This window comes from Eupeodes corollae, chromosome 3, assembly GCF_945859685.1.
Source record: "Eupeodes corollae chromosome 3, idEupCoro1.1, whole genome shotgun sequence".
Taxonomy (NCBI): domain Eukaryota; kingdom Metazoa; phylum Arthropoda; class Insecta; order Diptera; family Syrphidae; genus Eupeodes; species Eupeodes corollae.
The window spans coordinates 104701766-104714034 of NC_079149.1; the positions used below are offsets into that span (position 1 = coordinate 104701766).

Below are 12269 nucleotides of genomic sequence, written 5' to 3' on the forward strand. Positions count from 1 at the left end.
AGATAATTAGCCAATCTATTTTCTGTGTATGTGGCAGTTTCCAATAAAAGTCAAAAACGGCTTGCCTTTGTGACTTACTTAATCTAGTAAAACATTTGTTTCTTTGCACAGATTTATGTATAAGAAAATAAGATTTTTAAAAATATCGCTTAGCATAATTTCAATGGCGGATAATACAAATTTCAGGGAGCAACATTAATCCAGCGAGAAAACTTGGCGGTTGTTGCAATTTTATTTCCTCTTTAGTTCCTTTTGTATTCATGATAGGACAGCGAAACCCAGGCCAAAATGTGGCGCTTAACTTCTAGTATAGTTTCACATTAGAAAGTCAAAAAGAAAGAAACAAGTGGCGCTTAATACATTCTTGCGGGAGGGTATCGATAAAATGTACATTTTAAATTAGGGGCGGGTATATTTTGTGCATAGATGTCGTGGCATTTGCTGTGTCGCACGTCTAGGTCCATCGTTTTAAAAAAAGTGAGGACCAATTGGGCGCTGGCCCAAAATCCACACCAAAAGGTAACTTTTTGAAGATGCATTATCACCTGGTGTGATGGTAACACAGCTATTCATCCAAAAACGCGCCTCGTCACTAAAGATGATTTTTCAGCCAAAATTGGGGTCCTCTTTCAAACGATTCGAAGCCCTGTCAGCGAACAAACGGCGTTGTCTACGGTCATAAACTTTGAGCTTCTCGGTAGGTTGGATCTTGTGCGGGTGTACGCCCAAGTCCGGATATTAAATTCTCCAAGTTGAAGTCTGCGAAAGGCGGAGTTCTTGTGCACGGCGAGGAATAGACTGCCTTAGGTTCTGCTGTACACTTTCACGTACCACGGCAATGTTCTCTGCCGATCTTACGTTCCTTGAACGATCGGGTGTTGGCTGATTGTTGACCGAACCGGTCGTCTCAAATTTGGCCACCAAACTTTGAATAGTCGACTGTGAAGGGCCACCACGTCTACCGTAAAATAAGCGCAACGTTTGTGTTAACTAACTCTCATTTTGATACTAAATTTTATAATTTCAACTAGCTGTTCAATCGTGTAACTTGCCATGATGATTTGGAATAAACAACTGAATAATAAACAAAAGATTTGACAGATGTCACCAAAACAAATTAGCAGGCACGGGGGGCCAAAATCTACCCGCGCCAATTTAAAAACTCTATAGTTGTCAATATTTTCAACATTTTTGTAGTGATTTTAATGCGTTGTTGAGCCCTATCACTTTTGGGAATGGTAAAGTTTCAATTTTACAAATGTAAAAAGATTTGGAATTTGGAAAGCTACACAAAAATTTCGGACTATTTAAAATGAAACCGTTTACTGGAAGCCTTTTCAAAATGAAACCTCTTACTGGACAGCTTTTTATATACATAAACACATTTTTTAGTAATAATATTTATTGATAATAAAAATATATTTATAGGAATTGTAATGTAACGATACGTATTATTAACTTCCAACAGAAATGAAGTATGTACGTAGAAGTACATGGAAACAAAAAAAAAACTTTTTCGAACTTTAACATAAACAAAACAGAAAAAAAAATAATTTCTTATTGATAAAGACACAAAAATAAACCTGAGATAATGAATGTAATTAATATTTAATATTTGTACTTAAAGTTCATTCGAAGCAAATACTGAATATTAACCTGAGCAATGTCATAAACGATAAATTCATTGTATAACAACGAAGACTTCATCTTATCGTCTGTCTTAGCTTTGCCCAGTGGAATTTCAACACCGTCCTCTCTGGTGATGGATTCCTCCGGATTGGGCATAGTTCGACCCTTACCAAAAGTACTATGCTTGTCCTTTGGCAATTTGGTAACGTAATTAGCACTCGTACACTCGAACATATCGCCCAAAGCAACTTCGGAAAGTAACATCAAACCAGTAGAATTCTGCTTACTGGTGCAACAATAGTTCGCCGACTTACTCACCATATCGGCAAAGTAAATACCCTTACCGAACATATAACCTGTGACAGGAGCCTCTGGTGGCGCGATCTTAAGCCCATGCGATAAGATACCAGCGTAATTTGTAAGTCGAGAACCGTGCCACAAAAGACGACGGTTGTGCAACTTTTTGAAAGGCTTGTACCGCCTAGCCTCGCCTTGACGGGCAACTTTGAACACATCGACAATTTCCAACTCGTACATTTTGTGAGTGTCGGCGTGAGTATTCTTGACATATTTCTTCAGCAGCTCGAACTCTTCGCTCTTCTTGTCCAGCGGCTCAATCACGGTCTTCAATTGTTCGTAGTGCTTGTCTATTGGATTGACATCTTCACCCGATTCCTCGCTCTTAATGAGAGAGTAGGCGCATTCGATTTCCATCAATGAGTCCAACATTGCTGAGAGATCTTCAACTTGTTTGATGGTATCCAACAATGGAGGACTTCGTACACCAAAGTTATGAGGAATCAAAGTGTAAAAACGATTTGTGGCATCAATAAATTGACTATTGGTACCGGCGTTTTGAATAAGACCATGGATCTCGGTGAGGACTTTGTAGGCGCTTTGGAGTTGTTTCTGACTCAACTTTCCCAGTGGCATCTTTTCCATGTCCAAGTCGAATTCCAACATAGTCTGCTTCATGGTATTAATGTCGAATATGAGTTTTATCAGATCTTGTACGGGTTGTTCCAATTTGGATTTGACCTTGTGCTCGGCATTGAGATCGATCTTGACATCCTCAGGAAAATCAACATCAATGGGATAATACTTTCCAGGATACTGTTTAATGAATAGAATTAAATAAATAAATTGAATTTCGTTTGGAACGGTTTCAAAAGCTTACCTTAACAAAGTTATCCCTGTCCTCGAAGGAGTTTCCAGTTTTGTCAAGGTATTGCTCCTTAAACAATTCCTTAGCACTATTAGCAGTATCGCATGATACCAACGCGTTTTTTCCGATGGTAGTTCCAATACGACCCCACGCTCTAAATACCCAGTATCTAAAAAAAAAAATTCCTTATAACTTTGGCTTTCCTTAAGCAAAACAAAACTCTTACTTATTTTTCGTATCTGATTGCAACAACTGCAACTTGTAATATGAATTCTTATTCCGCTGTATGTCAGTTTGTCCCAGAACGACGCTATACTTGTCCTTTCCATCGACATAAACATGAGCCTCTGAATCCAGACCACTTTCTGGATCTACGGCAAGACCATCTTTGACAGTTAGTTTCATTGACTTTGGTACAGATTTGGTGTAGATGCTCTTTGATTTGGAACTCTTTGTCTCTTCTTGGGGCAGTCGAGCAGACGGATCTGTTCCCCAATCACATAAACTTGAACTCGATATAAAACGAACTGCTCCAGTGGGATCGGTTTCGACTTGTTTCAAATAACCTATCGGGATCACATGAATTCCTAATTCTTTTGCTTTGAGCATTCGGGAACCCATTTTATCGACTTCTTTTTTGGTCGAGAAGATGGCAATTGTTTGCTCATTGATTTTCGTATCAAGCTTTCCACCAAGCTTCGTGATTTTATGTTTCAAACTAGCTTCTTCGTCTTTCAAGTTTATGTGGGCGAATTGGAAGAGATAAAGTGGAGGTCGTTCACGTTTTACTTTTGGCCTATATAGGAACGATAAAAATGTAATTTCTTAATTTAAACAACATTTTTGTTCGCATAACTTACCCATCAAGTTCATCTTCCTTCTTCATGGCTGCATTTTTGGCAATTGTTGCTGCACTGGGTGCAATATATTGAATGGCACGAACTTCTACCTTCTTTTTGACGTCCTTCAAAAACGAGAACGTCGACTTTAAACCCGATGGAACACGAACTGGTTTCCTAGCTGGCTCCTTGATCACATTCATACACTTTGTCCATTCGGTCAAGTCTCCATTGCAAATGTAGCCCGACTTTTGGAAAAGCATTTGGTTGCCTTTGCAAACTGGACACTCTGCAATGGCACCAAATGTCAACATATCAGCGAGTTGATCGTATAATTTCTCCGAATCAGATACTGGCTCCTGATTGTTAGCTTCAAGGAGTTCAACTATTTCCGGCTTTTTCATTTGTTCTTTTATGTAATCACGGAATTTAAAAAGTCTTTTGGTTTGGGCTTTGACTTTTTCCACCAGCTCTTTCTCTTCGGCAAGTTCGGCTTCATCTTTTTTCTCAAGTTTGGCTTTCTTTGCATCGGGGACGTCTTCAGATTTTATTGCACTAAGAAGAAAATTGAAATTCTTGGAAATTCTTTCAAAAATAAATTAATTCTGCTTACGGTAGAGCAACTTTAACAGCTTTTTGATCTTCTTTCGATAGACTCTTGAATCCTGGAAGAAGTTCTCCTTCTGCCAACCAACCGAGCTCACCACGCAGTTCAGCGAAGCAGGTGGTATGATGCCAAAGTGGTTGGCCGCCATATTTCATACCGACTTCGGTATCAAAGACTGTTTTACGAATACGAACTTGATCTTTTAAGATTTTCTGTTCGCATCCCCTGCATGCTGCCCGTCCCGATTTTGCATATTCAATACCAAAATCTTTAACAGCTGCACTTTCTCCCTTGGAGCGTTTTTTCCCTTTACCCTTTGCATCGCCACTAACAACGACAGAGCCGGATCCAAGATCAACTATTATTAAAATTAAATCATTTTTATTGAAATACATAAACAGTACATAAGTAAATTGGCATGTTCCTACTGAAGAGCAAGTTCCTCTTGTTCCCGGAAATAATCCCCAAACTCTTGACGTATTAAAAACCAATATTAGTCAACGTAGTGTCCGAAGTATACCCGATATGTGCGAAAAAGTGGTTAAAAATATTTCAAAAGAAACGTAACCTATTAATATTCTCGGGGGGTTATTGGAATGATATAATTTTTCACACTTTATGATGAAATAAATTTTTCATCAAGAATTTGAGGTCATTATAAAAGAATTCTTCTGGGTTTAGGTCTTATGTTTTTTAGTTGAAGCAGGACAGGTACAAAGGAGTTGAAGAATTGTTTCCTCCTCTTCCTCGTCCATACAGCTTCTGCTAATCATTCGAGAATTTACTATTAGGCAGTGGCCGGCTATGACACCACTGATATGAAAGAACTTATGTGAAATCTGTTGACGAGTTGAGTTATCAAGCACTTTGAGCACTTTAAACCTAGAGAAAGCCAAATGTTCTTTTTTTATATTGTACGCGCACTCAAGGGGATATGAATACCCTTAAATGACTGCACATTGCAATGAGTGTGAAAAATTGAGTCTGGTAAAGCAATCTCTGTACTTTACAATACTACCGAAATTGGGCTCAAGGGTAAACTGATGAGCATTCCTAAAAAAACGAGAATTACGGTTGAATTGTTTGAAGCGAGGAATGCAACTGGCTATTTCATTGCTTATGGAAGTAGCGATAAAATAATGAGAGAAATGAAACCTTCCGAGTGCTCGAGAGATGCAAAAGTTTCAGTAAGACGGTCACCTATCATTTTTAGAGCTCTCTTTTGGATTCTGTCCAAGAGATATGGGAATTGGACTCAAGTTTTGGACGAATATAGGCTTTATAAATTATAGCCAGATCAGAAGGAGTACAAAACTTCTTGTATCGTCGATGATTACTCCACAACAAGTGGTTTGTAATGCACAAAAACTGATAGCTGTACAGTCTTCTCGATGCAAGTACCACTCATGGATAGTGGCATTGGGGGAGGGTTACGTTTTTGCGACAGTAGACAGCATTGAGATTTCGAAGCATTAAATTCTACACGGTTTTTGATTCCCCATTGCTGTCAAGATCAGAATTTAATGAGCTTATCATACGTTGCCGTTGGTAGTCCACATCCAAAAAACAAGGATGAGAATCTAAAAACGAATATGAAGATCCGAGGTAAAAAGTTTCAGACAAAAGATCATTTATAAAAATAAGGAAGAGCGTCCGAGACAAAACGGAGCCCTGGGGCACAACAGCGTTTATTTTGTGCATATCACATTTGAACCCGTCCAATACCACTTGAATTGAACGGTACGAAAGGTAATTTCTAACCCAACGAAGATTCATCAATACCAAATGCACGCATTTTCGATAAGAGGTTGGTGCCAAACTCTATCAAATGCCTTTGAAATATCGAGTGCAATAATCTCACTTTCTCCAAGACGATGTAAAGATTTGTTCCACTGTTCGGTGAGATGAACCATGAGATCACCAGTGGACCTATTGCAACGAAAGCCTTACTGCCTGTCATTAAGAAGCTTCCCTTCTTCAAGATATTTCTTAAGCTGAAAATTTATCAGCGTTTACATGACCTTGGAAAGAAGGGATGTAAGTACAATTTTTAGGGACAGGCTGGACAAATGCAGTTTTCCAACCACTCGGAAAGAGACCTGTAGAATAGGACATATGGAAAAGCTTAATCAGTGGTTTTGCCAGCGTTGAAGAACACATTTTCAGAACAATAGGGGGGATACTATCTGGGCCACTGACGATGTGGTAGTGCTGAACACATTTTTTACAAACTGCCAGACATTTTTACAGCCATTGGGACATTGTAGTATTTTTTGCTATAATTTCTAGTCATGCAAAAATTTAATGCGTCGTAAACGTCCTGGACAATCCTGAATTCAGGATGTATTGTCTTGCCTTTTTTGGACATTTGCAGAGAATCTGAAAGGCATTATTTTTAGCGTAGAAAGTATAGTGTATAAACCATTTATAAAATTCAGTTGTGAGCATTCTAAAAAACACGAAAATCAACTCTTGCAGTCAACTTATTTTAATCTTATTTAACTTTTTAACTTGAAAGCTTAATAATTTTTTTCCTATGAGGTATAACCAAAAGAATAACGTACCGCAATATCGGAAAACATCTGATTAAAAAGACGTGTGTTAAAGACGCATTATCAGACGAATTTCAATAATTTTTCAAATAACTTTTTCAACTTAAAACCCTGATAACTTTTTCCCATAATGTATAATGTAAACATAACCATAAAAACAATGACCCTGATTAACCCTACCCAGGCTGCTGTATCACAATTTTGTAACAAGTACAAAAGTACCATCTGTGAAGACCATCAAATTAAAATGCGTGGCAAATATGTTAAAAAGGCTTTTTAATAAAAAGTTGTGTTTTTCTATTTAAAAAAAAAAATATATTAATAATTTAATAATTTAGTTTAAAAAAAACATACAATTCTGAAAAATGCCTGAAATTTTTATTTGAATCGATAGTACGGTCCAATTCATTCAATGTTTGAAGATTATGTCACGTAAATGTTGACATTGAATGCGCCTCAAACAACAGTAGGCGTTAAATCGCACACGATCTAGGCGGCCAATTGACCGGTCCGGAACGTGAAATAAAATGTTCACCGAACTCGCCTCTCAATAAGTCCATTTTTGCGTGTGCTGTGGGCCATTTGGCAAGGTCTTGTTGAAACCACAGTCAAGGTCTTGCATTTTGGGGAAAAAAAAGTTGGATATCATCTCACGGTAGAACTCACCATTCACATTACGTTACAATTCGCATCATCTTTAAAGAAGTACGGTCAAATGATACCAGCAGAACATAAACCGCACCAAACTGTGACCCATTGAGCCAAAAACGAGCTTCGCCGCTGAACACAATTTTTTGGTAAAAAAGTGGATCTTCGGCCAAGAGACCATTTTACGTACCAGTAGGTCGTTCGACTTCAATTCTTGCACCAGCTGTATTTTGAAAGGCATCACAACTAAATTCGTCCACAAAATTTTCCTCGTTGTTGAGTAACAGAGGCCCAATTGCTGCTAACGGCTACGAATCGATAATTGATGGTCATCATTAACATTGGCCGATACAATTGTGATATTTTCTTCAGTTCGCACTCTACGTAAGCGTGTTGGTGGTTAAATGTTCAACAATGTTAATTTGGTGTGAAATTTAGTCACAATTGCCTGAAAAGCCGCTTCAGTGGGTCGATTAAACTGACCATAAAATGAAAGAAGCGCGCGATGAACTTTCTTAACAGAGCACGCATTTTGATAATAAAATTCAATAATTTCCAAACGTTGCTCGTTTGCAAGACGATTCATGGATAAATTATAGACCAAACTGAAGATGTATGATAGTGAAACAAAACACGAAACGTGCGTCAGCTTTATATCTTGTAGTAAACACAGGGCCATAGATTTTTTGGAACCCAACATGTTTCGAGGAAACTCATATGCTCATTATCAATTATCATCAATACTACAACCGTGAAGCGTTTTTGGGCAATTGGTCTACACTTTCATTCAACGGAGTGTAGCACTGTTGATTTTGCTATAACAATAACAGAGATGGCTTGGACAGATATCACTTTAATAATGTGGGTTTTATAAACTGCTTGGAAGACAATGCAATGATCTGGAAGTTTGATTCAACTTTCCAGGGGAGATTAAGATAAAAGAATACCAAAATCTATACCCTCCTTCGATACATGATTTGATATTATGACTCTGTTCTCTACCCATTCCTCAAAAGTTGAGAATTCTCTTATGGATTCTTGGTTTAAATCTTTGTGTCGCGCCAAATTGTCTTTTTGACTGTCAACATAACCTAAGGTATTTATAGAAGTAAAGCAAATAAGATCCTACCCGCCTAAACTTAACTCTTTTCTTGTCTAATATAATAATTTATCGATGAACGTTGTTTATTTGCTATAAATTACCTAATTTCGAATTTAAACAAATTGATTTAGAGACAAATAAATGGATGTTGACAATTTCATAATATTACTTTATACTTACTTATAGCTTGTTTGATCCTTTCTTGGTCAGCATAACGCAAATTCTCAAAATTCTGAATATCACCAGCTGAAGCAGGACGTTGTTTTTTGAAGAAACACTGCTCATGAAACCAATTAGGAGTTCTACCATCGTGGAAAGCTGACTAAAAAAAAACGTTCAATAAAATAAACTTGTTTTCAAAACTACCTACGCATTAAAAATTAAAGCTCCCAATCATTCACATACCTGAACCATAGTTGCAATACGAAGACTATCCTTTTCGATGGTCATCTTACATCCTTTACACCCGGCACGACCACTCTTGGCGTATTCGCATTTATATGGTAACTCAATTATGTCCATTGTGAAATTCTAATTACTCTCTCGTTTTCTACGACACGCGACAGATATAAACAAATTTCAATATGACAACAAAAAAAACTGCGTTCTGATTTTCGAATTCTCAGAAAACTGAGGTTACGAAATTTTTGTGATGTTTTTGGTTTATTTTCCTGGAATTCCAAAAACAAAAAAACAACAACTTTAATAGTATCTCAGCCACTGACAGAATAAAAATCAATATAAATAATATGCAAACGAAAATTAGTTAAAGATAGTTCTTAACAACAAATTGCCGAAAAATCAAACATAAATTTTGCAAAATTATCTACTTACCGATGGAGGAGCTAAAGTAGATTCCCGGCTGTCGGCTAGAACAAGAATGAACACGATATTGTTAACAAATAGTGAAGCGAATTCTTAAAAACAAGATATATAGCTCAACAATTAATGAAATAATGAATAACAAATACAATTCCGAATTGCTTGCTGATTAATTTTTACGAGACAGAACAGAAACACCGGACGGTATGATGGTGGAGAGATGCGTTTTTCTACCTACCTCGCCTCGCAATTTTTTTTTGAAAATAAGAAAGCCAAACTGAAAATGTTGTTGACAGTTGCGAAAGCGGGAATTTCTTAAAATTCGATGTTTTTTTGAGATTACAAAAAGAGAACTGCCAGGTTTGAAGAGAAATATAGAAAAATTACTGATAGTCTCCACATGGAATTTTATGATTTTTGACCTTTCAAATATCTATTTTGAGTTTTTTTTGCTCAGAACATAATATGAGAATTAGCTATTAGGTGCATTTAAAAAACAAGGGATTACATAGTCTAAATTCAACTAGATAACTAACTTTTAAGCCGAGCGCGACTGAATTTTGATTAGAGAGATAGATTTCAAGTTCTAAATCCTTTGAAAGTTTAGTTCTTTAGTTAGTGTATTTCATAAATAAATTGGAGAGATCTGATTAAACATTAAGCCTAGTACATACTTCCACGTGAAGTGAACGTTCGCCAGTGGAGAAAGTGAACTTTTGACATTGCTCACTGGTACACACTTGTGAGTACACGTTGTGAACATGCGGAAACCAAATGTCAAAGCTTCACCAACAGTTCCCGTACATTTTGCACGTGAATTGCCCGTGAACGAAAACTCTCCACTTTGTTCTCCACTCAGCTTCACGAGCAAGTTCACGGGTGAACCAAAAACTGAAATTTGTATGGGTTCACGAGATGGTTCACAAGTATAGCCTAGTACATACTTCCTCGTGAAGTGAACGTTCGCCAGTGGAGAAAGTGAACTTTTGACATTGCTCACTGGTACACACTTGTGAGTACACGTTGTGAACATGAACAAACCAAATGTCAAAGCTTCACCAACAGTTCCCGTACATTTTGCACGTGAATTGCCCGTGAACGAAAACTCTCCACTTTGTTCTCCACTCAGCTTCACGAGCAAGTTCACGGGTGAACCAAAAACTGAAATTTGTATGGGTTCACGAGATGGTTCACAAGTATGTACTAGGCTTATGTACTAGGCTTATGTACTAGGCTTTACTCAGAGCGTACAAGTCACACAATTTTGGATGATTCTTAGTGAATAAAATTCTAATAAAGTGTCCTGATACCCACTGAAAAATTGCTATTGGAAATTGATCGGATTTGGCCCAAGTTGCGAGAAACTGAATGTAACAAAGTTTATTTTCATCACATTTGGAATTTTTAAGGCAGTCACACACGAACAGAGTAATTATTTCATGAAAAGTGCTTTCTCAAATTAGCCATTTGGATTCGGCCGCTTAAAACTATAGGTCCCCTTTATCCCTGACAACATTACTCACAGACGGGAATGTTCTCAACGGATTGTTGCGCCAAATAATTTAATTCTAACTTTTTAGAAATCATATTGGCTAGAGCTAGTCAGGTTTTTCATGGGTAAATTCAGATTTCGGTCAAAAATTAATTTTTTTGGGTGGCACAATTGGGATTGTTTTTCTTTTATAATTGTTTAAGTATAACTTCGTAGCATTTTAACGAGTACGATAGAGTGTTCTAAGTCACTAGGCTCTAGTTGTGAAAGGACTGTTGCGCCAACTTATTTAATTCTAACTTCTTAGATATCCAAATGGCTCGAGCTAGTCAGGTTTCCATGGGTAAATTCAGATTTCAGTCAAAAATTGATTTTTGGCGTGGCTCATGGAACACAATTCAAATTGTTTTATTTTGTATGATTGTAAAGTGTAACTTTTTTACAATTGCCTAAGTATTAGTACAAAGAGAGGTAAATCTGCAGAAAAATCCAGATCCGCATATTTGATCTTAAATTAAAAATAAATCAACTTATTTTTCCGTATGGAACGCCAAAAAAAGGGACGTTTGTGTTTTAACAGATTTAGTTCAAACTTAATGGATTTATTTTACAAATGGAAAACCCCATTGATTTAGTAAACAAAAATTAAAAAATGAAAGATTTCTTGATTTCTCCCATTTCTTTAAAATGAATCGTTTAAACTCATTTCTCATATTTTTTCTAAAAACAGCAAAAACCCACATATGAAAATATAATACAAAGTTTTCATTAAGAGGTTTCATTTCATTTGTAATTTTTTGACATTTGGCACATATATAATAACAGACAATTAGTTCGGAGCCATTTGGCCGCAGTTTTTCATAGAATAAATAAAAAATAACCATCCATTTGCTGAAACAATACCTTTATATATATACATTTATAGGCCACGTTAACGACTAATATCTTTTGCAATTCTTCACAATCGATTAAAGACCTTAATAGCTGAATCACAAACACGCTTCCGCTTCGACTTCACCTGACGTTTACGAGTTCAGCCATAGGAATTCAATGCATGGTATCACAATGGAGCTCGAGTTTAATTATCTGAACATTTGCTATGTCTGACAGCTCAACAGCTGTAAAATAGTCAATAAACAAAATACATTTGCATAAATTTAATTTTTTCGATTTCAAAACTCTATTTTTTTTTATTATGAGAAAAAATAACAGCTGCTAATGACAGAAGTGCCATTTTAGAAATGGCATATTGGAAGTGTCATTCAGAGAAGTGTGTTTGTGTTTCAGCCATAAAAAGGTAAGTTGTAAGGTAATGGAGGACAAAATATGTACAGTAACAAATAAACAAATTGGTTATGAAATATTTCTTGAAAAGGATATAGTGATGCAACCGTTGCCGTTCGGCTAATATTT

The 12269-nt window shown here is 36.7% G+C and overlaps 2 protein-coding genes across 2 annotated transcripts in view; both read right to left on the bottom strand.

The window, feature by feature from the left end:
- LOC129949726 (tetraspanin-6-like) overlaps positions 1-12269 on the bottom strand; it is a 332660-nt gene that overhangs the window by 67333 nt on the left and 253058 nt on the right. The window lies entirely within an intron of this gene.
- Positions 1592-9614, bottom strand: LOC129949707 (poly [ADP-ribose] polymerase). Its single transcript, XM_056061327.1, has 8 exons — positions 9377-9614; positions 8948-9213; positions 8723-8864; positions 4247-4598; positions 3655-4188; positions 3021-3590; positions 2807-2963; positions 1592-2742 (listed from the first exon to the last, which is right to left on the bottom strand). The coding sequence occupies exons 2-8, from the start codon at positions 9062-9064 to the stop codon at positions 1609-1611; spliced, it is 3006 nt and encodes a 1001-aa protein (XP_055917302.1). The 5' UTR covers positions 9065-9213; positions 9377-9614; the 3' UTR covers positions 1592-1608.